The sequence below is a fragment of the Panthera leo genome, chromosome B4 (genome assembly GCF_018350215.1).
Source record: "Panthera leo isolate Ple1 chromosome B4, P.leo_Ple1_pat1.1, whole genome shotgun sequence".
Taxonomy (NCBI): Eukaryota; Metazoa; Chordata; class Mammalia; order Carnivora; family Felidae; genus Panthera; species Panthera leo.
This window is the reverse complement of record NC_056685.1, coordinates 131,371,810-131,398,296: the sequence shown is the minus strand read 5'-3', so window position 1 is coordinate 131,398,296 and position 26,487 is coordinate 131,371,810. Positions and strand designations below refer to the sequence as shown.

General features: G+C 58.3%; 1 protein-coding gene across 7 annotated transcripts; it reads left to right on the top strand.

The window, feature by feature from the left end:
- The first annotated feature begins 1,299 nt into the window (after positions 1-1,299).
- On the top strand, positions 1,300-24,598 carry LOC122225126 (casein kinase I). 7 transcript variants are annotated; one of them, XM_042947800.1, is made up of 12 exons: positions 1,698-1,794; positions 5,196-5,283; positions 13,344-13,454; positions 13,572-13,720; positions 15,205-15,433; positions 16,399-16,569; positions 18,064-18,212; positions 21,455-21,515; positions 22,326-22,518; positions 22,618-22,757; positions 23,507-23,572; positions 24,559-24,598. In XM_042947800.1, exons 2-11 carry the CDS (start codon positions 5,208-5,210, stop codon positions 23,521-23,523), a joined length of 1,296 nt encoding a protein of 431 aa, XP_042803734.1. In that variant the 5' UTR covers positions 1,698-1,794; positions 5,196-5,207; the 3' UTR covers positions 23,524-23,572; positions 24,559-24,598. The 7 variants fall into 7 exon arrangements, with proteins under 7 accessions (XP_042803732.1, XP_042803730.1, XP_042803734.1 ...); XM_042947803.1 differs by lacking the exon at positions 21,455-21,515 and having other exon boundaries at positions 1,700-1,794; XM_042947804.1 differs by lacking the exons at positions 21,455-21,515; positions 22,326-22,518; positions 22,618-22,757; positions 23,507-23,572; positions 24,559-24,598 and adding exons at positions 18,803-18,906; positions 19,003-20,682.
- Positions 24,599-26,487: the final 1,889 nt, after the last annotated feature.

Below are 26,487 nucleotides of genomic sequence, written 5' to 3'. Positions count from 1 at the left end.
GGGGCTGCTGCCTCGGCCAGCTGAGTGTGGTCACAGCCCGGTGTGAGTTTGGACCCAGAGTGGCCCGTTTTCCCAGGGCTTCAAGAGAAATAGGGAATACGGATCTGTAACATGAAATCGGCCTATTTACAATACTGGTTATCAATGAACAAAACAGTATAAATAACAAAGAAACACCGTGCAGGTCCAGCAAAGCCCACCACCTTCCCCGGTGACCCCCTGCTCTGGCAAAGGGTGCGCTGAGGTCAGGTCCCCAGCTGACTGCTGATCTCCCCTGGGAGAAGGTTTGTTGTCACTTTCCTGCTCTTGGAAATGACCTCATGATAGACTCAGTCTTCCAGGGACATCGGGAGAACAGAGCTATCTCTTTGGCTGTGCTGTGTGGTCCTGAGCAAACCCCTCCCCTCTCTGGGTCCCATTTCCTGCTGTGTGCTAGAGAAGAGCCTGGTCTGCAGGGCTCCCACCAGTTTGGACAGTGTGTGACTAAGTCCCTCAGGCTCGAGGGAAGATGCAGTTATTATAGAAGTGACTCTTCCCGGGAACCATGCTTCCGGGATTGGATACAGTGCACTCTGGCATTTTGTGTGTCCGCAATCACAGTTGTGCGTGTGAATGGATGTGTGTCATAATTTGGAGCTGTGCACGGCGCAGTGTCAATATCGTCTTAATAACTTTGCCCTAGAACCTTTCATTGGCTACCCTGGAAGCTGGTGAGAAGCCTTAATTAATTCTCCCAGTGACCTGGGGAGCAGGGTCTTCTTCCTGATTTGCAGATATGGAACCCCAAGCCCAGAGTTGGGAGGTGCCTTAGCTAACCTTGCACCACTGGCGCCCCTGACTCAAGTGTTAGCTCCGTGGCAGTGTGTGGGGTTCCTCATGAAACCAGTGAGACCAGGATTAGGGTTTGGGGATCTGTTTTGTACCCATCACAGTTTGAGCTGCTGGAAAAGCAGGGAGGGAGACGGAAAAGGTCTTTGCCTTTGATCTTCCCGTGGGTGGTGGTGGTGGTGGTGAGGATAGCCGAGCCCTGGCTACCTCCCTGGGTCTTTTGTCAACATCCCTATCTCTTGCTGTCCTGTCAAATCATTGACCCCTGAATTAACCTGGACTGTGTCCTCTGCAGTCCTCAGAGCCCCCGAAACATTCTCCTCTGGTTTGAGAGGAGAGAGAACCGAGCAGGTGGAAAAGGAGGCTCTGGGTCTAGAAAACCCCAGCTTTTCGTGCGCCCGCCTCCTCCCCACCCCCACCCAGCGTTTTCCACCTGTGCCCCAGACTGGATCAGGGTGTCGGTGTCTGTGTGTGTTCCCCGGCCCCACACGTAAGACCGCCTTCCCGCAACGCGCTCCTCGCCAGGCTGGGGGACTGTGTTTCCCTGCCGCGCCCCCCCTCCCCCCACCAGCGTCCCCGGGAGCCGAGGGCGCGGGCCCTTTAAATCCTCCGGGGCGGCGGCGGCGGGCCGGGGATGACATCAGCGGTCGGGCCCGGGGCTCAATGGGAGCCGGCGGGCGCGCGCCGGCCGGGAGCGCGCGAGCCGGCGGCGGGGGCGGGCGGGCAGGAGGGCCCGGAGGAGGGAGGTGGCGGCGGCGGCGGCGGCGGCGGCGAGAACCTAGAGCCAGAGCCCGGCCGGGGCCGAGCGGAGCGGAGCGCGGCGGCGGCGGCGGCGGCGGCGGCTGGGCCGGGAGAGGCTGGCGCGCCGGGCGGCTCCGCGAATCCTCCGGCATCCGCCCCGGCGGGCCGCCCCCGCCCGCGGCAGCCCCCAGAGCAGCGGCCCGGTACCGGCGCCTTCCCGGCGGGGTAAATATTGGGGGGCCGCGGGCCCGCGGAGGGGCGCAAACCCGGGGGGAAACGGGGCTCCCTCCGCCTCTTTGTTTTTGCGCGAAAGGGAGGGGAGGGGAGGGCGGACACACGCGCGTTCGCACTCGGGTACGGGGAGGGGGGGGCAGCCCGGGCGCCGCCCGCTCGGCCCGGCGAGGACAAAGGCGCGGCTGGGGACGAGGAGGAGGAGGGTGACTATTATTTTGCAGGCTTAACCGGGGGAGGCCCCCCCAGTCTGGCCCGCCTCCCCCTCCCCCAGCTGGACCCTTCAAGGCCCCAGCCGGCCGAGAGGCCACCCCGGGCTGGGATTGGGGGGACGCTGCGGGGGGGAGGGGGAGGTCCGGGACTAGGGTGCTGGGGCCACCCTAGACTGTTGATACTGTTGATTCGGGCTTCTCGGCCAAACCCTGGGCTTCTGTGTGTTTCGCTGGACAATCAGCAGCGCCTCCCCCCTTCTCTCCGGCTCGGGGCCCCGGACCTGGGGGTCAGCAAGGCTGCTCCCGTGTGTCGGATGGGGGTGCTCGGGGGGCGCCTGGGGGCCCTGAGGTGATGGGGTGTGTGGTCACTCAGCCACAGATTCTGTTTTCCTTTGTGGAGAGAAAGAAAGGGGTGGGGGTTATTTATCAGATCGCATTCTCCCGTTTCTGCTGGGAGAAATCCGTGTTTTGCGAGTCTCCGTGGACACAAACTATGTTTTGTCCGGGTCTCTCTAGAGAGAGGATTCCCAAGCTCCTCTTCACGCCCAAACTCAAAGTGGGGTGAGCCCCCTCCCCAACTTTTCCCTTAGTTCTCTTGCTTGTGTTCTCAGCACAACCTTCCTGGGCACAGCCTTCCTCAGGGAGAAGGATCTGGGGAGACGGGGATCCAGAGTGTCTGAAGTTACGCCCAGCGAATGCCTGTTTGGGGGCTCCTTTGCCTTACTGTCTAGAGCGTCCCTCCAATTTTTATTTTAATGGTCCAGTGATAAGGGCTCTGGCTGGGGGTGAGGGGGTATCAGAGAGTAAGAAAACTGTCCATGTGCTCTGCTGCTTGGTAGTTTGTGTAATTTTTTTTTAACCCGCTGAAACTCCGGATTTGCGTCTGCTTTTTTTTTTTTTTTTTTCTTTTTCACTTCGTTTTTTCCACCCCCCACCCCCCCCACCATGGGAGAATCGGCAAAGAACTGGAAAGCTTCTCCTTTTCCTGACTCTATCCTTTCTCCTTTCCTCCGGGCGGCTTTTTAGGGGACAGTGCTGGGACAGTCTAGGCTCTCTCTGGGGCCCTGCCCCCCACCCCGGGTCTGGGTGGCTAGCGCCCAGCCGTGGTTTCCTGCAGGGCTGTCGTTTGCACCCTCTCTTCTTCCCTTCTCTGCCCATAGCCTGGTGAGTGGGGAGGGGCTGGGGGGTCATGTGCAGTGTATTTATGTAATTTATGTAAGACACCCAGACGGAGGGCGCGGGTATTTATATAACCTGGCGTGGGTATTTATGTAATATAGGATGCGGGTATATTTATGTTTCTCTCCTAACCTGCGGCTTTCCTGGCTGCCATGTGTGGTCTCTGAATTGGCGTTGGGGGAAAACGGACTGGGGGAGCAGTGTTCATGTATGTACACACCCGTGACCCCCCCCCCCCCCGTCCCCTCCCCCTCTGTGCGGCTCACGGTGTGCGTCTGCTTTTCTTTCTTCCTTTGGTGGGTACACACAGGTCGGTGTGTATGTGAAATGTGAGTTTTCTGCAAATGTGGGAGAGTGTTCCGCTGGCAGCCGCGGCACCTCAGCCGGGACTGGCCAGGCGTGTGGGCAGAGGCCCTTGGTTGAGAGCCCAGAGTTTGGCTGGCATGGGGTGGAGGCTACTTCCTTGTGGCCACCGGGGGAAGGGCCAGTGGCGGCTCCCTGGGAGTGAGGTGCCAGGGCTGGATGTGTGTCCTGGGCAGGAGCTGTCGGCTTCTGGCCTCTGCGGGGCCAGAGAGCTCCAGCCTGGCCATCTGTGAACTAGATCTCGCCCATCTCCCCTCCCAGGTGGGTCTGGCTTTGGGGATAGCGTTTGGCATAGGAAAGAGGCAGGGCTGCTGTGCCTGGTACATACAGCTGCTTTTCTGTCTTCCTGCTTTGCTTCCCAGGCCTGGCAGGAAATCAGTCCTGATTGTGTCAGGTGGGGCAGCGGGAACCCTGTCTGGGTCCGAGGTGAGGAGACTGCCACCAAGTTGCTGCTGTGGAGTGTGGGGCAGGTGATGTGGCCTCCCTAGTTCCCTGTCTGCAAAGGGAGACCCCCCCCGCACATGAACACTCTGAGACATTAGGGATCCCCCGTCTTTCTCCCCATTTGATAGTTCACCATCCCCTCTCCCCTAACTGTAGAAACCATCTCCTGGCCTTTGAGTTTCTTCTTCTGCAGGCCAGGATCCTGGAGGGCACAGGGATCCCCACCAGGGTGGCCCCTGATGTCTCATGGGCTTGGGCACAGGATGGGGCACAGGAAGGAGGGGAGCTACTCACATCAGCATCCTTCCCTCAGACCTCTCCTCCCACCCCAGAGGCCAGTGGCTAAAAACCTGGCTTTGGTTGCCTCAGTTGCTCTGTGGGGCCCTCTGGGGAGACCCTCCTTCTAGTCTTGAAGGAAGCCAACCCCAAACTGTCCATCCCCAAAAATACGTGCAGCGAGACCTGTGTGAGGTGCTTGGTGTTGTGGGAGAGGGAGGTGACTGGGTGTTCTGGCGGCCCCCTTTCCTGGCTGCCCCCTGGGTTGGGGAGGAGGCCCCTCTCCAGCAGGGCACGCCGCACACTGGCAAGTTCTGGCCTCTGGAAAGACCAGGCCAGGCCGTGGAGGCCTCGTGTCCAGTTCCTGGCACTAGAAGCAGAGAAGGTTAGGGGTGGGGGCCGGGGTTAGGGTTCACCTTGTCCTTCCGTCCCTGGAGGTTGGAACTTGCCGGTGGTTGCCATGGTAGCACCCCCAGAACGAGCAGCTCCTGTGCCCCCCCATCACTCCCTTTGTCTTTGATTTTCCTTTCAGGGTCTTGGCCCTTTGTGACTGGCCCGCACCTGAGAGGCTCTTATTGGAGGGTCCCCAGATGAGTGTCCCCCGGGGAGATGCTTGCTTGGCTCTTTCCTCCCGGGCCTTATCTCCAATTCCGCCTTCTGCCCGGCCACCCTGACATGTGTTCTCAGCCCGCCTCCGCTATTGCTCACATGTGGAGGCCATCAGGCCACCTGGCACCTGGATGCCCTCGGGCAAAGCCAGGCCAAATCTCTTCCTGTACAGTGGGAGGGAGAATGTTGGTCTCCCGAGTTCCTTGGGTCTTTCCCTGGCCTTTGGTGGGGGATGTGGTGGGGTCCAGCGGCCTAGGCTCCCTTCCCGGCTCCCCGCTTCCCTGACCCGTGTGTCTCTGCTTCCCTCTGCAGCGAGAGTGAGTCATGGAGCTGCGTGTGGGGAACAAGTACCGCCTGGGACGGAAGATCGGGAGTGGGTCCTTTGGAGACATCTACCTGGGTAAGTGTCTCTGGTTCCGGCCTAGTGGTTTTGGGGCCCTGGGGACAGCGCCGGGGACAAGCAGGAGGGAATGTGGCAGGTCTTCAGGCTCTGAAGCCAGAACTTGGCTTCAGGCCTCCCGTGGCATGTTTGGGCCATTTTGTCCCCAGGGCCATCCCAGGTAAGGAGGGAAGCAGCAGGTTGTGGGGGAGGCAGGCCAGGGGGCTCCTCACGCAGTCAGGGTGGGGTGGGGTGCCCACCTGCTGCAGGCTGGGCAGAAGAGGGTATTTTTAGCTCTGGTTTCCAGCTGCAGGTGACCTGGGTCTCCAGCTGGGCGTGGGAAAGGCCAGGCTGGGGTAGCACCCCTGTTTCTTGCCTCCTGGGAGAAGGATGCTAATAGGCAGAGGAGGCCTGGGCCCCCTCCCTCTGCTTGGGGGGCCCCCTGGAATTCAGCCCAGGCGGGCTTCGGAATGACAATGACGCAGGCTCTCCCAGTAACCTCTGGGTGAGGGTGGGGGGTAGGGGTCTGGCCATAGCGTTCTGGATCTTTCTCTCCGGATGTGCTTCCTGTTGAACGTCTGAGTTTGTTCCCGTGTTGTCATTTGAAACGAATCGCTCACCCCGTTCCCTGACCTGGCAGAAAAGGGTCTGGAGGGGAGATACTGTGTGGGTAACCTTGAATGGGAGTTGTTAGAGCAGGGTGGCCAGCCCCTGGGGTTTATCCTCATTCCTGTCCCTCTTTTCTTCCTTGGAAAAGCAAGGTAAATAATTTCTGTCCCGGGCAGAGAAAAGCATCAAGGCAGTGTGCTGTGCTCATTGGTTCTGAACTTGGGGAGGAGGGGGTTTCTCTCACCCAGTGGTCTGGGTCTCTGCCCTCTTGGGGTACGGACTCCTTCTTGGTGAGCTGCTGCCTCCCCCATCGGAGGGGACAGGGAGGGGACGTTCTCTGAGCACGTAGTTGGTTCTGGGCAGGGTCCTAGTTGAATGTGGTCGCCCCGCACAGCAGCAGCCTCTAGAGCCGTGCTGTCCATTCCGCACACATCAAGAAGCAGGTGCAGTACCATCAAATTGGCCACCCAGGGTTTCTCTTGAACACTAGAAAAGGCAGTCTTTATACCCCACATGAGCGAGAGGGTGTGACAGAACATGAGGGGAAGACGTCAGACAGACCCGAGTTCCAGACCTGGCTTTGTGCAGCTGCAGGAAAGTCGTGTGGCTGCTCTGTGCCTCAGTGTCCCCATACGGGAAGTTTGTGTGATGTTGAGTCCTGGCTGACCAAGAGCAAAAGGCACGGGGAGTAGTTTTTGGCACATGTGCACATCTGCTTCTAGGAAGCATCCAATCCAGGGCCTTCTCTTTGCAGAAGGAACAGAATGGGGAGAGGCAGGCCAAGGTCATTTCAGAAAGCTAGTGTCCCTGGTCCATGTGGTGGGACCTCCCTGGGGGCAGGACTTCCTGTTTATCTAGTTTATTTTAAAAACCAGACCCAGCTTTGCTTCTCTTTGGACAGGCCCTGATGTAAACTCTACCAGGGTGCTTCTCGTATGCCCTTGAACAGGTGATGACCTCTGCCAGCCTTGGCTCCCCTGTCAGTAAAACGGGGTCATGAGGCCCGCAGGGTGGTGAGAAGTCACGAGATCAGAGTGTGCACAACGCCCGCACGTGTCGGCCCAGCGGTAGTGCTTTTATGTTGCCCCCCCCCCCCCCCCCCCAGCCCTCCGTCTTTTTTGGGATTTGCTACTGTCCAAAGGGTTTGGGTCCCCTTCGGCCTGAGTGGAGGTGGGGAGCCCGTTCTGCCCTGAGCAGCTGCCCTGTCCAGCTTTTGCTGGGTGCTCAGGCCGAGGGGGTCCTGGCATGACGCCGCGTCCTGCTCATTCCTGGGCTCCTGCTAGTGTGGGGACAGTGGCGATTGTAGGGCCTCCCCGGCTGGCCTCGCTGGCTCCCTTTGTTCAGAGCTCTGGCTGCATTCTTGTCGCTGGTGCCTGTGCCAGGGCCTGACTCCAGATGGCCTCTGCAGGTGGGGTTGGGTGCGGCCTCCGGGCCCTGCTTTCCAGGATCACCCGAAGGCGAGTGCTTTGTGGATATGGCTTCGAGGCCTGCAGCTTCTCTTCCGGTCCCGCCTCCAAGTATCATAAGGGGACAACCAGGAGAGTGGGACCAGCTTTGTCAGGGCCTCAGGTCAGCTACACGGGGTCCAGAAGTGGCCGAGACTGTGTCCACTCTACCACCACTGGCTGTGCGCCCTTGAGACCTCCCTGTGCCTCTTAGTCTCTGCTCCTCGGTTCTCAATGGCGAGGGGACGGTGCTCCCCAACAGGTGGTTGTTGGGGTGCTTTCTTCTGCACTTCCAGTCCAGCCAGGTCCCTGATTATATACGTGAGTCTGTGCTGGGGAGAATGAGCCCCCACGTGAGGTTGGTCACCCCCTCTCCCCACCCAGGACTTCCCCAGGCCCCAGATCCTAGGGCGGGCCGGCTCCAAGCCCTTCTCCGCGTCCCAAGTTTGTTTTCCAGACTGGCCCATCCCCCAACAGGGCCACTGTATCCAACTGCTGGGTCACCTCCACCACCCCTGCTCTGGCACTCTTCACTTAGAATTCTCCTCCATTGCCCCCACAGAAGGTGAGCGGTGTTCATCCAGGGCAGGGCTGCCTCAGTGGTCCAGGGCTCACTGTGTATGTGTCTGTCGATTGAACGACTGAGCTGCTAGACAGTTGGAGTAGAGAAGAAAAAAGAGTCTTTGGGGACTAACATTTAAATCCTGGCTCTGCCCCCAGCTAGACCTATGACCTCGGGCCAGTTACGTCACCTTACTGAGCCTCAGTGGCAGAACGAAGGGAGCTCAGAGACAAGGCTTGCAGCTTCCTGATAGAACCCAGAGGCAGCAAAAGGGGCCTTGTGGTGGTGGGAGCCTCTGGGGGCAGGCAGCTGTGGTGGCTTTCCAGCATTCTGCAGGGACACGAAGCCTTGGCCTAGGAGCGAGGTCCGTGTCCTGGGGAAGCGAGCGTGGCATTTAGTCTTTGACCTTTGGTGTTTTAGTTTCTGTGGCTGTCAAGGAGAGATACAAACAGTCCTTGCGGGACTGCAGGAGAGTTCAAAGGAAGAAAGGGCTCCTTCCCCTCTCCCCCTCTCCCCCCTGCACACATCTGCTGAATCATAAGAGGCCCCACTTCCAAAGTGTCAAGGTCTCTGCCTCCTGCCTGGCTGGGACCACAGTCAGCTCTTGCCTGGACAGTTAGTTGGAGCGGCTCCTTCTGGGGCTCCCTCGCCCCTCACATGCCCTTCCAGTCCTTTCTAATATGGCGGTGGGTCCGAACGAGGCCGGGGGGGGTGGGGAGTACAGATTTATGTGTCCCACAGGAGACATTTGGCAAGATCTGGGGACATTTTTGATCGTTTCAACTCAGGGAAGAGGAGGGTACTGCTGGCAGCTGGTGGGTGGAGGTCAGAGATGCTGCTGACGGCACAGCAAAGCACAGGACGGTCCCCACAGCAAAGAACTGCTGGGCCTCGGGTGCCAGTGGGAAGGCCGAGAAAGCCTGTAGTAAGGCATTCATACCCGGCCTGCAGAGTCTCAGGCTCATGGCCGGGATCTTAGCCTGGCATTTGAGACCCTTCTGATCTCTCCCTTGCTCACCTCTTCCCGTGTCTTCTTCAGCTACCTCCAGCTCTGGCTGCACCAAACGACTCAGAGTTCGCTGCACCCCACTCCCGTCTGGCCTTCGCAGGTGCTGTGACCTCCCTCTGGCACAGTCCCGCTCATGCATCGGGAGCCCTCGCGGCCTTTCCTCCCACTGGCCTGCGCGTGGTTAGGACCTCTGTGGGCTCACCTCTGAAGCCCAGGGGCCGGTACTTACCAAACCCAACTTTTGTTGAGCACTTACTGCGTGCCAGGCACTCAAAACACCCTCTCCCGTGCCACGACCTTACTGTCCCCGAGACACGTGTGTGGCTCTCCCCGGCGATGACTGTTGCTATGCCAGAAGCGCTTTACAGTTTGCAAAGTACTTTTTCCCCCGTGGCTCCCTGGATTTGGTCCTCTGTGTTCTTTTTCATTTTAGTTTCATTTTACGTGGTTCAAAAATGAAACGACACAAAACCCAAAACCAAAACACAAAAGCATGCTACGTGAAAGAAGCCAGTCACAAAAGATCGCACGTCGTGTGATTTCACTTACACGAAACGTCCAGAATAGGCACATCCATAGACACAAAGGAGATGAGTGGTTTTGCCCAGAGCTGGGGTTTGGGGGAGATGCGGAGCGAGTACTGAGGGGTACTGGTGTTTGGGGTGAACTTGTGAATATGCTAAAAAACCACTGCATTGTATATTTCGGAAGTGATTGGAAGTGTGTGAATTCTGTTCCAACACAGGTGTTGGGAAAAAGTGACCACGAGGAACCTGGTATCCAGTGTGGTGTCCCTTCACCCTTCCGGGGCTAGGGGTCGGCGGAGCCCTGTAGCCCTCCCGGGTCCTTACTGGTTTCTCACGCTTCTTTGCAGTGTTTTCTTACGTAGATACAACCAAACACAGATCGGGACGATTTCCCCACCTTTCTTTGTTTGTTTGTTTTCAAACTGGAAAGAGCAGAGAATACATACTACTCTGCACTTTGCTTTTTCACTTCCTGTATCTTTGAGATCTGTCGGCTTGGGCACAGAGAGAGCTTCCTCATTCTTTTTCCATTGTATTCTGGGTTCTTGGTGGGCCCTTCTTTCTTTAACCCGTCGCCAGAATGATGGCCATCTGGGCTGTGTCCACGTTTTGTTGTTGGAAACAGCTCACCACGGACAGCCTCGTCCCGGGCCTCTTTTGCGCTCGCCAGGGTGTGGCGTGCAGTCCCGAAGCGGGAGCGGGGACGCGCCTGGGGCACAGTGCCCACCGCCCCACAGCTCTGCCGGGACAGCACCCGCGTCTTACTGTTGTGGCATTGCCACCAGTCAGAGGTGGGAGTGCTTTTTCAGGACCACGTGCGTTTCTCTTATAAGGGGGCTGAGCATCTTTTCATGAGAGTACGCCATTTTTATATGAATGATTTCCTCCTCTCCAAGTGTGTGTTCAGATTCTTTACACTATTTCCTTTGAGCCTTGAGTCTTTTTCCTACTGATACGTAGGAGCTCGTTAACGTAGTAGGGCCACCAGCTCTTTGCCGCTGCGAAGAGTTGCAAGTATGTATTTCTTAGGACTTTGTTGCTGGTGTTTTTGCCACAGAGAAGGGATTCCCTTTCTGGATGGGACAGAGCCCCCCCCCTTTTTTTTTAATGGCCTTCGGATTTTAAATCAGGGATTAAAAGGCTTGCCTACCCCAAAGTTAGAAGGCAGTTCTCTCTTCTATTCCTCTAACGTCTCATTGTTTTCTTTTCTTTTTTTTTTAACTTTTTAAGATTTTTTTTTTTTGTTTTTAAGTAATCTCTACACCCGAAGTGGGGCTTGAACTTACAACCCCGAGATCAAGAGTCACATGCTCCACTGACTGAGCCCGCCAGGCGCCCCTCGATGTTTTCTTTTTATTAAGTGTCGAGTAGGCACAAAGGAATACGTACAACAGATATGCATGGTGTTGGGCACCCTTCCCCTCGGGGGAGGACGCGCCTGTCATCTTGCAGGCCCCTGGCACCCCACTGTATCCCCTCCTCTGCTTTCCCCTCACAGAGCGAACCACTGACGATTGAGATCGTTCCCTCTTGCGAAAGAGTTTTATCACGTTTGTATCCCTAGCCCTGACACTGCTCAGCACTGCACGTTTTGAACTGTGCCTGCCTTGTTCTGTCTTCCTCTTTTTTCTCTTCAGTTGAGGTGAAATGCACATAACAAAATTAACCGTTTTTAAAGTACACAGTTAAGTGGCCTGCGGGACGTTCCCGGTGTCGTCCTGCAACCACCATTCCTACCTAGTCCCGAAACATTTTCATCACCCCAAAAGAAAACCCTGTACCCATTAAGTAGGTACTCCCTCTTTCCCCCTCCCCCGACCCCTGGCAGGCACCAATCTACTTCCTGTCTCCGCAGATGGACCTATTCTGGACATTTCCGATAACGGAATCATGCAATATTTACGCTTTTGCGTCTGGCTTCTTCACATAGCGTGTTTGTAAGGTTCATTAGTGTTGCAGCGTGAGTCCGTCCTTCGTCCCCTTTTGGGCGGGTTAACATCCCACCGCGTGGAGAGATGCATTCAGTGTGTCCACGGGTTCGGTGCTGGGCACTGGGTTGTGTTCACGTTGGGTTCCTGTGAATGGTGCCGCCCCTTGCTGCCTTGTACTGAGTGCGAAGATGCCGGGAGCCGCCCGCCAACCTTTCCTCTGCACAGCCCTGCGGCATCCCTCGCTCTGAGACTGCGTCCTGACTTGGCCGTTCTGAGGTTGGACCTGTGGCTGGTTTGGTGGTGTGCACATTCTTGTCCTCCTGGGGGCTCCCATGTTTCTGGAGGGCACACACTCAGGAGTGGGCTTGCTTGGGCGAGGGTTTGTGTGTGTTCAGCTTTACTAGATAAAGAAATGTCAACCTGGTTTTCAAAGTGGCTATGCTTGGGTGCCTGGCTGGTTGAGTCGGTAGAGCATACAGCTCTCGATCTCAGGGTCGTGAGTTCAAGCCCCGCATTGGGTATAGAGATTACTTTAAAAAAAAAATGGGGATGGGGCGCCTGGGTGGCTCAGTCGGTTAAGCATCCGACTTCGGCTCAGGTCATGATCTCGCAGTTCGTGAGTTCAAGCCCCGCGTCGGGCTCTGTGCTGACAGCTCAGAGCCTGGAGCCTGTTTCAGATTCTGTGTCTCCCTCTCTCTCTCTGACCCTCCCCCGTTCATGCTCTGTCTCTCTCTGTCTCAAAAATAAATAAACGTTAAAAAAAAAAAAATTAAAAAAATGGGGGGGGCGCCTGGGTGGCTCAGTTGGTTAAGCGTCCGACTTTGGCTCAGGTCATGATCTCATGGTTTGTGGGTTCCAGCCCCACGTGGGCTCTGTGCTGATAGCTCAGAGCCTGGAGCCTGCTTCGGATTCTGTGTTTCCCTCTGTCTCTACCCCTCCCCTGCTCACGCTCTGTCTCTATCTCTCAAAAATAAATTAAAATGTTTTTAAAAAATTTAAAAAAAAAAAAAAAAGGCCGGGGCGCCCTGGTGGCTCAGTCACTTGAGCATCTGGCTCTTGATTTCAGTTCAGACGGTGATCTCATGATTTGTGAGTTCAAGCCCCACCTCAGGCTCTACGCTGACAGCCAGGAGCCTGCTTGGGATTCTCTCGTTCCTCCCCTCTCAAAATAAACTTGAAAACAAGGGGGGGGGGGCCAAGTGGCTATGCTCACCTATACCCCTCACCTTTTTCTTTTTCTACACACTTTTGCTTCACTGGGGCTTTCTCCTGGTGTGTGATGTGAACTATGCAGCCAGCTGTTCCAAGGACCCTTATTACAGAGCCTCGTCCTTTCCCCTGACTTGAGACTCAGACCTTCCCTCACCCTAAATTCTTCTCGTGGTAGTGTTCTCCTCTGGACTTTCTGCTCTGTTTGTGTGTTAAGACTACACTGTTTCAGTGGTTGCAGCTACGGTTATAGCCGGCCCATCTCTCAAGTCTAGCCCCCAGACCTCTAGCTCAGTCCACTCAGTATTGGAGCTGGGGAAACTGAGGCAAGGCACAATGTGGATGTGGGTCTTTGTTGAGACAGAGCCTTGCCCTGCCCCCTTCTCTCCTTCCCACACTGACATCCCACTGACCTCACTCCTCTCCGGCTCAGTGGCTCCCATTCACCAGGATAAAATTCCTTTTACGTGACACGTCTCCCTTTACATCTGGCCTTCCCGCTGCGCCGGCCTGTGGCTCTGTGACATGTCTGTAGTTCTTCCCATCCCTCCCCTCACACGTGCTGCCCTTCTTGCTCTCTGCAGTCGCCTAAGCTGGGCTGGTTCCTGCCCTGTGCCCGCAGCCCCTCCACTTCCCTTGGATGCGGCGCCGGGCCCTTTGCCACCATTCCGGCCTCCCCCAAGGGGTGCTGAACTGCTCCGGGGCAAACACGAGTTAGCCCTGGCCCGGGGCCACCTGCCTGGCCCAGCGTGACCCAGGTCCCTTGTGCTCCTCCCCCGCCCCTGGCAGGTGCCAACATCGCCTCTGGTGAAGAAGTTGCCATCAAGCTAGAGTGTGTGAAAACGAAGCACCCGCAGCTGCACATCGAGAGCAAGTTCTACAAGATGATGCAGGGGGGAGGTGAGAGCTGTAGGGGCCTGGGGGCGGAGCGTGAGGAACTGTGCATGAATATGCGCACGCGTTCACAGGAGGGCCTACCCTGACGCCCCCCCCCCCCCCCCCCACTCTGGCCCTCAGTGGGAATCCCGTCCATCAAGTGGTGCGGAGCCGAAGGTGACTACAACGTGATGGTCATGGAGCTGCTGGGGCCCAGCCTGGAGGACCTCTTCAACTTCTGCTCCCGCAAGTTCAGCCTCAAGACGGTGCTGCTCCTGGCCGACCAGATGGTGAGCCCCCACCTCCCCTCCCAAGCCAGGGACTGTGGGCTCTGCTGGGCTTGCAGCTGCCCTCCCAACCGCTGCGTCCCCACCGTGCCACTGGGCACAGGGTGCCAGCTCTGCCTGCTGCCTCTGGAGGCTGCCACAGCGGGAGGCAGTGACAGGGCCATAGGACAGGCTTGCTTCCTGGACCGGGACCAGAGGTCCTTGACCATTGGCTATAGAATGGAGGAAGGGGTTAAATGCAGATTCCCGGTCCCACTCCAGAAATCCTGGGTTGGGCTCTTGGGGTAGGACCTGCTCTCCGGTGATTCTAAAACTAGTGAGCATACAGACCTGGGTCCCGCCCCGCTGTGGTGACTGTAGGAGACCGCTAAGCCTCTCGGAGCCTCAGTCGTCTCAGATGAGAGTCTCCCCTTTGCTGGGTTGTTCGTTGTGGGGTCAAATGGGACTCCACACGGTGCCTGGACCAGAGCAGATGCCTCCTGATGAGCTCTCCTTGGGTCCTGACGCCCTGTTAAACTCAGGGGCGGAAAACTCTTTAAAAATATAAAAGCACAGAATTTTGGACTCTTATTTTATATTTACATTAGCTCTGTGCCCAACGTGGGGCTCAAACTCACGACGCTGAGATCAAGAGTCGCACACTCTGCTGAGTAAGCCAGCCAGGTGCCTCAAAAGCATACAATGTTGGACCCGGAATGATACGCAGACCTCTTATTAGGCAGGGGTCAGGGTCTGCGGCTGACCTACAGAAAGTCTGCAGGCACCTGCAATTTTGGTCTAAACGTGTGTGTGCAGAGGAGAGTCGTCAGGTTCTCACGGGATGTGACACTCAATAAAGGCTTAGGAAATACTCAGCCGTGCCAAGCGAAGCTGTGGATTTTCAGAAGCCTGAGGTCCAGAAAGGGGACTGACTAGCCAGAGGGTGTATCGTACGCGTATAAGTCAACTTACTTTTCTGACCTGATGTTTAAAGGAAGAGAAGAGTCTGTGTCTGCCTGACTTGGGTGTCCTTTGCAAGCTGGGGGACAAATCCTGTCTTTTAGACTCCATCTCTGTCACCATTGTCGAGGCTTCATTGGCTTTTCTCCCTCTCCCCCCTTCCCCCGTAATTTGGTTGCCAGAACACCCTTCGAAATGCTTCTCTGACTCTGGCTTCCGGCAGCAAAGGCTTCCATGGGGGCCCAGATGCCTTTCCAGGTTTCATTTCCTATCTTGCTCTCTTTCCCCATCTCACAACAACCTCGGTGAACTCCTCTTTCAGAATTTCTGTATCACTTCCTCCAGGAAGCCTTCTCTGACTTGCCCCTGGAAATCGTCTTACATAGTTGCAGACAGATCTTTCTCCCCTACCCGGGGCAGGGACCATGGATGTGTTTTCCGTCCCTGCCACCCCAGTCCTCCGCCCCCAATCCAGGGCCTGGCGCAGAGTGCTTGGCGAAGGCCCTTCCGTGGACCGCTTGCTGAATGATTTGCTGTCCCCTCCCCAGATCAGCCGCATCGAGTACATCCACTCCAAGAACTTCATACACCGCGACGTCAAGCCCGACAACTTCCTCATGGGGTTGGGGAAGAAGGGCAACCTGGTGTACATCATCGACTTTGGCCTGGCCAAGAAATACCGGGATGCCCGCACCCACCAGCACATCCCCTACCGGGAAAACAAGAACTTGACTGGCACTGCCCGCTATGCCTCCATCAACACCCATCTGGGCATCGGTGAGTGTCCGAGGCCCGAGAGCAGTGTGCACCCATGGGCTGCTGGCCGGGACCCTGGCTTTCTGTGGCCTGGATTTACCCCTCACCACCATCCCCCCCCCCACCCCCACCCGGCCTTTTTTTCAGTTTATTTATTTTGAGAGAGAGATTGAATCCCAACTAGGCTCCGTGCCATCAGCGCAGAGCCAGATGCAGGGCTCGAACTCACAGACTGCGGGATCATGACCTGAGCTGAAATAAGAGTTGGACGCTTAACCAACTGAGCCACCCAGGCACCCAGTTCCCCCAATTTTTGCCCCAAACTCAGATCTTCCCCTTAAGAAGAACTGTGGCGTAGCGAGCGCCTGAACGTGCCTTTTTCATCCCCACGGCGGCCTTGGAGAACGGGTGGGGATGGTCCCCTTTTACAGTGTGGGGAACGCGGGCTCACAGGTGCAGCACAGGTTGCTTTAGGCTGTGCGGCTTGGTATGAAAGCTGGATTTGACCTCAGCCCTGGGTGATGCCACGCTCGTGCCCTGCCCGCAGAGTGGGCTGGCGGGGAGGTACCAGGGTACCCGTTATATATAGTTACTGATTGAAGAAGTACCTGAGCTGGAGAAACTGCCCTTTTCTTTCCTTTTTCTTCTTTTAATGTTTATTTGGGTTGGGGGGGGGGAGTGTGTGTGAGTTGGGGAGGGACAGAGAGAGGGAGGGAGACAAAGGATCTGAAGCAGGCTGCGTGCCAACAGCAGAGAGCTCAGACCATGAACCGCGAGATCATGGCCCGAGCCGAAGCCAGATGCGCCCCCAAACTGCCCTTTTCTGCAGAAGCGTTAATAACCCGCACCTGTTTGTGTTGGGGTTGCAGCAAGTGAGCGTGAGGGGGTGCAGGGGCGGTGCCCCCCCCGTTGAGGAGGGTGTCCTGGAGGAGGGGATCCCGGCCCGGGCGGACCCTGCCCCTCACCCCGTCCTCGATTCCATGCAGAGCAAAGCCGTCGAGACGACCTGGAGAGTCTGGGCTACGTGCTCATGTACTTCAACCTGGGCTCCCTGCCCTGGCAGGGCCTCAAAGCGGCCACCAAGCGCCAGAAGTACGAGCGCATCAGCGAGAAGAAGATGTCGACGCCCATCGAGGTCCTCTGCAAAGGCTACCCCTGTGAGTAGCCCAGGTGGGGAGGCGGCCAGCCTGGGGACCCCCGAAGGCCTCTCGGAGGGGAAGACAAGGCCACGCAGCCCACACCGGACCGCTGCTGCCCACCCCCCCCGCCCCCCCCCGCGCCAGAACCGTTAATCGCATGCGCCCTGTCGCTGCTCGGGCCTCCTCTCCGGCCTCTTCTCGCAAGGGCTGCGTGTTAGGAAAAGCTAGTTCGGCCTTACCCCGGGAGCCTCCTTTGCTACCCGCATAGAACATGTCCCTACTGACGCTTCTCCCCAAACGTGGGGGGTGTTACCCGCCCCTCGAGCCGTTCTGTGCGACACCAGCTGGGTGTCCTCTAGTGCAGCTCCGTTCGGCCGCCGTCCGCCTGGAGGTTCAGGGCTTGATCCCACGGGCTGTCCTCCTCCTCCCACCTCAGATGCCACTGACAAGTCCAGGTTGCCACCTGCGCCGTGTGTCTGAGGTTCCCACGCCCTGCTCTTCGGCTGGGATTAATCTGCTAGGGCGGCTCGTAGGAGCCCGGGAAACTTACCTCGTCTACCACTTTATTAAAGGCTGTGCCGAAGGGTGTGGACGAACAGCCAGAGGAAGGGGTTCGTAGGACGAGGTGTGGGAGGGGCCCGAGCACAGGGGCTTCTGTCCCCAGGGAGTCAACGTGTGTCACCCTCCTGTAGGTGGATGCGTTCACCTGGAAGCTGCCCAGACCCCACACTGTTGGGGTTTTTACGGAGGCTTTCTCACGTAGGCATAAACAGTCACTGACTCCATTTCCAGCCCCCTCCCCTCTAGAGAAGTGTTTGGGGAGATGGGGCGTGAAAATTCTAAGCTTTCTAATCGTGGCTTGGTCTTCCTGGTGACCAGCTCCCATCCATCCAGGAGCCGCCGGGAGCCCGCCCAGAGTCGCCTCATCCGGAACAAAAGATTCTCCTAGTGCTCTCAGCGTTTAGGGCTTCCCAGGGTCTTAGGAATTCTGTGCCAGGAACCGGGGGCAGAGCCCAGTGTACGTTCTGTTTTCTGTTCTCTCACGAGGGGCTCTCCCCACCCCTGCTGTGGGCAGGAGGAGATGGAAGGTTTCCCCCTGTGGCTTAGCGCACGTTGGGAGTTCCCATTGATTGGGCTCTTGGCTGTCCGTTGGGCTTGACAGCTCTTGATCTGCTATCTGCAAGGCTCCCAGAATGGTCGGCAGGAGCAGGTAGAGCGGTGACCTAAGGCCTTGTGGGGCCTCCTCACCGCGGGGGGACGCTCGCCCCTAACACACGCCTCCTCAGTTCTCATCGAGTCTTCGGAGGCTCTGCCCGCGGGCAGGGACAGGTCTTAGTGCCACCCGGACGCCCAGAGTTCTGCTCTGGCGCCATCTTGTGTGTCGCCCCCCCCCCCCCCCCCACCTTAGGTTGAAAGTATTTGTGGGGACGGTGGGTGGGTGGGACGACACAGGCTGCTGGGCCGCCCGGGAGCCCGGGCCTCACCTTTTCTGTGCCTTGTGACCCCCGCCAGCCGAGTTCTCAACATACCTCAACTTCTGCCGCTCGCTGCGGTTCGACGACAAGCCCGACTACTCCTACCTGCGCCAGCTCTTCCGCAACCTCTTCCACAGGCAGGGCTTCTCCTACGACTACGTCTTCGACTGGAACATGCTCAAATTCGTGAGTCACGTGGAGGCCAAGGCGGGCTTGGGGGACTGGACGGGGAAGGCCCTGACTCACGAGGCCAAAGTGACCCAGTGGCGGGCGGGGCTCCCGAAAAACGGGAGCTATGAGCTGGACAGCGCAAGCGACCTCGCTGGGGTCCTGGAGTCCCCGCGGCCCCCCCGCTCCGGCCTCATCTGTGCTGACAGCACGTGCCGCTGCGGTCAGCAGGGCCCGGGCAGGGCTCCACCTCCCACCAGACCCAAGAGGACCTGGCTGGGCCTCGAGTCCCTCCTGGGCGCTCTCGGTGGGGCGTGGGTGGCGCTGGCGGGCCCCCCCGCTGTCCTCATTGTCGCCTACACCACCCTGCTCTTGTTCTGCACGTCCCAGGCGGCTGCCTTCACCGTGGCCCCTCTGGCCAGCCTGGACCCATTCATTGTGGTTTCTTTCTTCCTGGTCATGGGACCCTGGGTGTTGCTAGGCGGTTGCTCTGTCTCCCTCTCTTAAGGGTCTTGGGGGTAGGGTGGGGAGAAGCGTGCGCCAGCCATGCCCCGGAGCTCCGGAATCTGTGAAATTGTGTGTCTTGTTTCACATCTCTTCTGGAAAAGGGGGCTTCCTCGAGCCAGGCTCAGCCCCGTGACAGCGAAGCTATTGCACTGCCCTGCCCCCGCCCCTGTCCCTGTGCCGGGCCCGCGTACCCACCCTCTTACTGGTAAGGACCCTCTGAGGCCTGGCCTTTCCAAGATTTACCGCTTGGCTGGGCAAGCACAAGAGGCTGAGCCTCTGCTGTGCTCTCTGTCCCTTCCAGGTGCCCGGCGCCCCTGGGCACCCAGGGCCCTCCAGATAGGCCCGTGGAGGAGGTGGAGGAGCTGCCCCCCCAAAACTACTGGCCCGTGGTCTGGACTCCAGGGCCCCAGTTCTGACGTCACCAGGTGTGTCTGAGCCCATCGGGGCCAGGCCTGAGGAGGTGTCCCTTGGCGTGGTGGGGTGCGGTGGAGAGGGGGTGGTGGAGAAGGCCCTGCCGGGAGCTTCTTGGGGATGAATCAGCAGCTGCCTGACGAACAGAGCCTGAAGGAGGGATGATGTTCACCGCCCCGGAGGGCCTGGTGGGAACGGGCTCCGGGAGCGGCTTCAGCAAGACCCTGACGGTGGCCTCTGTATCGAACCCGAACTCATTAAACGCCCCCCACCTGTACCGCGCTCCATCCTGGTGTGCCTGTCCTTTCGTGGCGGATCCCCTCGGCTCGCTCTGCCAGACGCTCAGGACGCGAGGCCTTATTCTCTTGGACGCTGGGGTCGGCACTGGCTCTCGCGCCCCTCTTCTCTCTGGGTCTCAGGCAGTGGCCTGGTACCGTTCCCTGAGGAGTTCGACAGAGGTCGGGCAGAGAACGGCGGTCTCACGGGCCAGGGGACCCGAGGGGTAGGGGTGGGAGATGGGCAGTGGGGCACCGTACAACCCAGAGCTTGCAGCCGGGAGTGTGGCCGGGGGCCAGCTCTTCTCGCCGGAGGGCGTTGCTCAAGGCATCTGGACGCTGGGCACTCACTCATCTTTGTGGAAAGTCATTCCTGGGTCTGGTTCGGGGATGGGCTTGGCCCTTCCTCTCCGTGTAGCTCCAAGAACGGGTTTTACGTTGTCTAGGCTTGGGCCATGCCATATGGTAGCCCCTGGCTCCGTGTGGCTGGTTTTTAATTAATTAAAACTAAAGCTGAAAATGTAGTCCCTCGGTTGCATTTGCTACATTTCAAGCCCTCAGGAGCCACAAGCGGCTGGTTAGTGGCTACCATAGCCAGCGAGGTAGACGTGAACCTTCCCGTCATCACAGAAAGCTCTACTCTAGATGGCTCCTCACAGAACCTCTCGTGGGAGCATCCGGCTGGCAGCATCTCACGTCAAGCCAGGCCAAGAGCGCCCTCCCCGCTCACTGCTGCCACTCTGAGCCCTTCCTGGGGTCCCCTTTGAGGCAAGCTCTCGAGTCGGAAGCTGAGCAGAGGTGCCGGCGGCCTTATTCCGCACCGATCTCTGACTCGGCCTGGGCTGGATCAGCGGGCGCCTTTGACCCCGTCACCATGGTGAGCTCGACCGTCTTCACCTGCCCTTTGGCCGAAGCATCTGCAGACCTGTGACGGGGACCTTCCATGCCTTCACCTCAAGGCCAGGCCCCCCGGTGCCGTTACCAGCACCTACCTGCAGACTGGACACCGTGCTGGGCACAGAGGGCCACGGGAAGGATCTTACCCTTGACTGAGAGCTTCTCTCCCTGAAGTGGCCACCCCGTTCAGCATCAGGGCCCCGGAATCCCTGGATACGTGGAGCCTGGGACACTGCTCTCAGCACACAGAGCCGCTGTGTTCCAAGGTCCAACCAGCAGGCCAGGAGGATACTCCATATAGCCAAGGACAGGGGTCCACACGACAGGGCTGGATGCTTGTGTGACTTTGATGTTGACCTTTTGTGTTTTCTGTGGGCAAATAAAAGCCAAGAAACCTCCCCGGTGTGCATTTCTTGAGGCATCACTGGTTAGGTGGAAACGTGGAGAATAGCTCCTCCTGCTTCGGGCCTGGCCTTGACCCGAGACTGCTGGGGTCACAAAGGGCAGGGTCTCCAGCCCTCTGCTCAGTCGGTCGCCCCAAGGCTGTGCCCCTCTGAAGGGACCACTTGACTTCATCAGCCTCAGTTCCCCCAGGCAGGGGATGAACACATCCCTGGCCTGCCCTCAGGAGGTTTCCTGAGCGGTGCTGCGGCTCTTCTCACAGGCTTGCTCTCGTTCCGGCTGAGTTGCTCTCAGCCAGCTTGTCACTGAGTGGGCAGGAGCCCGGGAGTGGAGAGGGGGTGGAGACTGGGAGTCAGGAGGTTGAACCCTGGTGGTTCCAGGCCTGCCTGCACAGGCCTGTGGGCGGGAGGGCTGGGCATGCGCATCCCTAAAATGTCCTACAAAGTCCTCTGGGGTGCAGAGCGCAGAGCAGAGCCGGGTGGCAGAGGCCTGGATTCAAATCCCGGCTCTACCCTGAGCTGTGACCCCACGTAGGTCATGAGGACTCCTTGGGCCTCAGTTCCTCACTAGGATTCAGGGATCATTCTGATCCCTAGTCCCTACCTCTTGGAGTTGCTTCAAGGCCACGGCCATCCCCAGCCGTCATTTCCCAAGGACAGCAGGGCCTTCTCGGCCATTTCCCTGGGAGAGACACAGGGTTGCAGGAGCCTGCACCCCGTGGCCTGTGACCAGGCCCCCCCACTCAGCCTGCAGCTCTCTTCTCCACAGATGCGGCCCCCCTCCTGCCAGCCCCCTGCCCTTCCCTGTGGACGACCCCAGGACCAACTAGGTAACGCGGCCGGGTGCCGCTCCCACGCCGGGCTCCTTTTCTCTGGGCCTTTCTCCTTTCCTCCTGCACTGGGCGGGGGCAGCAGCTGGAGGGCAGGCCCTGGGGGCTCATGTTCCCCCTTCTGCCCCAGCCTGCCTGTTGGGCCTCTATTTCTTCTATGGGGCATCTAGCCCGTTCTTTCTCGAGCTCCCCCTGAGCTCTTGTCTTGTCCCAGGGCCGGCAGCATCTGTGTGAGTCCCTGGGCCTCCCCCACAGCACCTGCCAAAAGTCACTGCCAGGTCCAGGGACAGGGGAAGAAGAGCCTTTGACAAGATCCCCTGGCTGGCGCCCTGGTCCAAGTGCTGGCCCTGCCTTTAGCTAGCCTGTTACTCCTTCTCTGGGTCTCTGAACACCTGCTCTGCTCTGTTTGGAAACCTGGAGGGGCCAAGGGCTTCTGAACACAGTAGGGGCCCAGGTTGGGAGGGCCAAGGAGTGCCCTTGGTCTTTGTGGGGCATTAGCCCTCTCGGCTCTGCTTCGGCCCCATGAGACCAGGGCAGAGTGACCTCCCTCTGCTTGTCAGACCCAGCTTGTCCTCCTCCTTCCGGGCGGTCGTGTGGCTTCGTTTCTCTGTACTGTGTGATCGCGGGTCATTCCCAGGCTTCTCGGGCTTCCTGCCTGGCGGGGAGGAGGTTGGACCAGAGGGTTTCTGAGCTGCGTCTCCCCCAGGTGCCCGCCTGGCCTCCTTCCCTGTGCTCTGCCCTGCGCGAGTGCCGGATCTCAGAGCACCCTGAGCTCACAGGGGCTGACCAAGTCTCATCTCCTCCCCACAGGGCGCAGCCCGGAACCCCGAGGACGTGGACCGGGAGCGGCGAGAACACGAGCGCGAGGAGAGGATGGGGCAGCTCCGGGGGTCTGCCACCCGGGCCCTGCCCCCTGGCCCGCCCACGGGGGCCACCGCCAACCGGCTCCGCCCTGCTGCCGAGCCTGTGGCTTCCACCCCAGCCTCCCGCATCCAGCAAGCCGGTGAGCGGGGACCTTGTGTGGCGGGCCGGACCCGGGGGGTGCCGGGGGCACCCAGGGACCCGGACACTGAGGGTGGCTACCCCCCGCCTCACCCTCTAGGCAATACTTCTCCCAGAGCGATCTCACGAGTCGACCGAGAGAGGAAGGTGAGCATGAGGCTACACAGGGGCGCGCCCGCCAACGTCTCCTCCTCCGACCTCACTGGGCGGCAAGAGGTCTCCCGGATTTCAGCCTCACAGGTGAGCCGCCCTCTCTGCAGTCCTCCTGCACCTCACCGCTGCGCCACGGGGCCTTGGCCTGGAGGGAGTCCGGGCTCGGGCTTCTGTTCTCCCCGCTCCGATAACCTTGGAGCAGCCCTTTTTGTTGAGCAGGGACTTGGCTTCCTTTAATCGCTCTGAGGTCAGCTTAGCCCCACTGACCAAAGTAGACTGAGGCTCAGAGAAGTAGGTCGCCCCAGCAGGTGGTGGAGCTGGGATCCTGCCTTCACTACCGGGGCCCGGCCTGGGTGGGCAGCCGGGGAGCTCACAGAGCAGGGGCTCGTGGTCCCTGCCGTCAGGAAGCCTCCCTCAGATCAGGGTCAACACAGGTGTGAGAGATGGGCAGATCCCGTCTGGTGGCCTCACTCGGGACCATGTTTGGACTGGGAAGGTTAGGAAGGGGCAGTCCGCGGTGGCCCAGGGAAGGTGTCTTGGCAGAGTGGGGCAGGATACCTGCTCTGGTCCTTTTGTCTGCCGTGGGAGAGGCTCGGTGCGCCACGAGCTGGGAGTCTGGTGCCTTGCCTCTCTAGCCAGTGTTCTTGGCTACAAAGCAGCTACATCCTAAGGTTGTTGAGATCGCACAGCCCTGCCCTTGGCTCCAGGGGCAGGGGCCGGGGCAGGGGCCGGGGCCGGGGCGGGGGGTGCGTGGAACTCCACAACGGGAAGAGATTTGCCAGGTTACCATTACTAGCAGCTGATGTCCTCCCCCCGCTGTGCCTCTCCTCCCAAAGACAAGCGTGCCATTTGACCATCTCGGGAAGTGAGGAGGAACCGCCATCCGACCAGTATTTGCTTAGGTGAGTCCATATCTGCTGTGCATGCAGCCCAGCCAGGTCTAGAAACGCCCCTGGCCCCAGGAGGAGACGAGTCTATGTTGTGGGGTACCGGGGGGGGGGAGTGGCAGGGACCCCTAAAACCAAGAGCTCTCAAGAGAATTTAAAACCTCGAAGCCACTTGATTCAGGCTCTCAGTAGGCCCGGCCCACACCAGCTAACTTCTGCCAGAAAACTCTTTGCCGTTAGGCCGGTCATCCGTCTGCCCACCCCGCCTCCCCTGCCCGCCTCTTTGCCCTAAAGTTGTCCGGAAAGTTGGTTTCTAGCAGAGAGAGTCTCCCGACCCAAACCCTGACCTCCCCTGGGGCTTTAGTCCTGCCTGTCCCAGCCCTCGGGCTGTTTTTAAACACTTCTTTCACACAAGGCACTAGAATAGGGACTTAGGAGTACTTAGGAGTCTATGTGCTGGAATAGAAGGCGCTCGGTGGCCTCCACAAGCCCTCTGGCCAGTGTGAACCTCGATGGGAGTTTATGACCATGTGTGGTCTCCAGGTGGTGGACAGCAGGCCTCTGCCCTGGGGCCTGGCTTGGGGAAGGGGAGGTGGAGATTCTTTGGGGGTGAGGGGAAGGTCCCAGCTCCCCGGGGGCTACGTACATTTCAGGGGGCTCCGCCAGCTTGGCCTCACACCAGGACGCCCTGGGCACGATTTGCTCTGCAGAAATTCGTTCCAGAGATCGAGCTGGGACCTAAAACAGGGCTTACCTTCGTCGGACCTCAGGTCCAGGGACCAGTCCTTCCGTGGCAGGGTGGGGCAGATGTGTGGCCACTCAGCAAGAGAACAGGAGGGAGAGAGATTGTGTTCTTCCTGTGAAAATGGAGCACCCGCTGTGTGCCCCAAAGAGGGTCCCGTTCAAAGCCTCAGGTCAAGGGCGCAGGAACTGCAGGTGGTCTGGCGGATGGGTGGCCAGAGGCAGACATGCGCCTGATCTGTCTTTTCTCCTCCTTCTAGTGTCTTCACTGTATTTTCTTTTAAAAAACAACAACAACAAAAAGATGGGGGAAAAAACCACTCAAAAGAACAAAAAGGAAAAAAAAAAAACTCAGCGTAAAACCGACGATGGATTTTGTTCCTTTGATTTTTTTTTTCTTTTCTTTTCTTTTCTTTCTTTTCTTTTTTTTTTTTTTTTTCCCTGCCAACGGCAAGAAGATGGGAAACCTTCGGCACAGCGGATCCTTGTCCCTCCGCATTTGCCACTGTCCACAACCTCCAGGCTCCCAAATGCTCCCCCACACACTGGGCTCCGCGTGCCAGACGCCAAGGCCCCGCCCCAGCCAACACAGACACCGGCCGCGAGGGGAGATCTCTGTGTTGGAGATGCAGACGGTCCTCCGGGGCCATCAAGAGATGGCCTGAGGAGCTGGGGGAACGGTTTGGCTGGTCGGAGGCAGATCCCACTGGGTGCTCTTGAACCTCAGGACCCCAGGAGACATGCACAGCCCCTCCCGCCCTGCAGTGACCGTGGCCGAGTTTCTGTGTTGGGCTTTTACCAGCGTCCCCTGAGCGTCTGGGTCCCTTCTTTGCCTCTCCAAGAAGACTTTGAGGAATGGGTCTCAAGGTGGTGGGGGCTGAGATTCCTTGTGTGCGTGTGTGTCTGTATCTGTAGCTCCCAGGACGGCAGGTGCCCCCCCCCCCCCCCCCCCACCTGCCAGGCCAACGTTTTGTTCTCCTCCTAACAAGGACACAGTGACCTCCACGTCCCTCAAGAAGGCCAGCGGGTCCTCGCCACCGCCGACCCCGGAGACTGTCATCAGCCTGGGGCAGCCCCATCCCACTTTCCTGGTCTTAGGGCAGAATCCGTGGAGACTGCTTCCAGAAAGCATCTGGCTCCTGGGTTATAAATGAATTCTCCGGTCCTGACACCCACTGGGGTCCCACCGTCCCTGGGTCCTGCCTCTCTTGAGGAGGAGCCTGGGGTCAGGGCTGGGCGCTGGGTTTATCCACTCCTAGTTAACAGCTGTTTTTACTTTCTTTTTGTTTGTTTTCTCCATGTGTGTATTTCCTAATTTATTTACCTCTTTTTCCCCTTTTTTCTTTTTCTTTTTTTTTTTTTTTAATTAAAGAGCAAAGCTTTTTATTACTTTGTAATTTAAAAAACTGAAAAAAAAAATACTGAAGAACTTTGGGGGGAATTTTGTACTTTTTTCCTGTGTAAATATTGGACTTTTTTGAGCTTTATTGTGGTTGTTAATTTGAAGTAATAAAGTAGAAAAGGATAACGTGACATGGGCAGCCCTCGGTCCACCTCTTTGCTGGGGCGGGGCGAGGGGGAGCCCCTCCCCCCCACCCCCCTCCGCAGCAGACCTGGGAGCGGGTGTGGCTGGCAGTCATAGGTGCCTCCCTGGGGATCTTTTAAATCAATCTTTCAAAAACCGCAGACACCCGCCAGCCTGCCGGGGGGCCTCATTCAAGTGCAGATTCTGACTCCGGAGGGTTGGTGTGTGGGGACTGAGTGTCTGCCCCCTCACAAGTTCCAAATGATGCCTCTGGCCCAGGACCACAACTGCAGAGGAAGGTTGAAAGCTCTCTTCACAACCCGATCTTAACCTACACTAGAAGTCTGAGTGAGGTCCTATTAATCTCCCTGCCTTCAGATGGAAAAACAGAGCACAAGTAAAATAACTTGCCCAAGATCACACAGCTAGCTCTCCAGCAGCAGAAGCAGGATCTGAACTCCACCATCCACCAGGGAGCCCTGTGAGTGGGGATCCCGGGGTCGGGTTCCAGGGCCAACGGTCGCCAGTGACCGTGGGAGGCCTGCCCGGGAGAGTCAGTGGCCCCCCAGCTCTCTGTGTGCCCCCCTCAGGACCTTTCAGGCTGCATATCTGACATCAAGCAGTAAGTGTGGTGTGTTCCCAACTACAGGCCCTGAGGGAAAAT

Coding starts and splice junctions, on each gene's coding strand:
- LOC122225126 (XM_042947798.1), top strand. CDS start 5,208: ATGGAGCTGCGTGTGGGGAACAAGTACCGCCTGGGACGGAAGATCGGG. Junction 13,721..15,204: donor TGCTCCTGGCCGACCAGATG/GTGAGCCCCCAC, acceptor TCCCCTCCCCAG/ATCAGCCGCATCGAGTACAT. Junction 15,434..16,398: donor CAACACCCATCTGGGCATCG/GTGAGTGTCCGA, acceptor GATTCCATGCAG/AGCAAAGCCGTCGAGACGAC.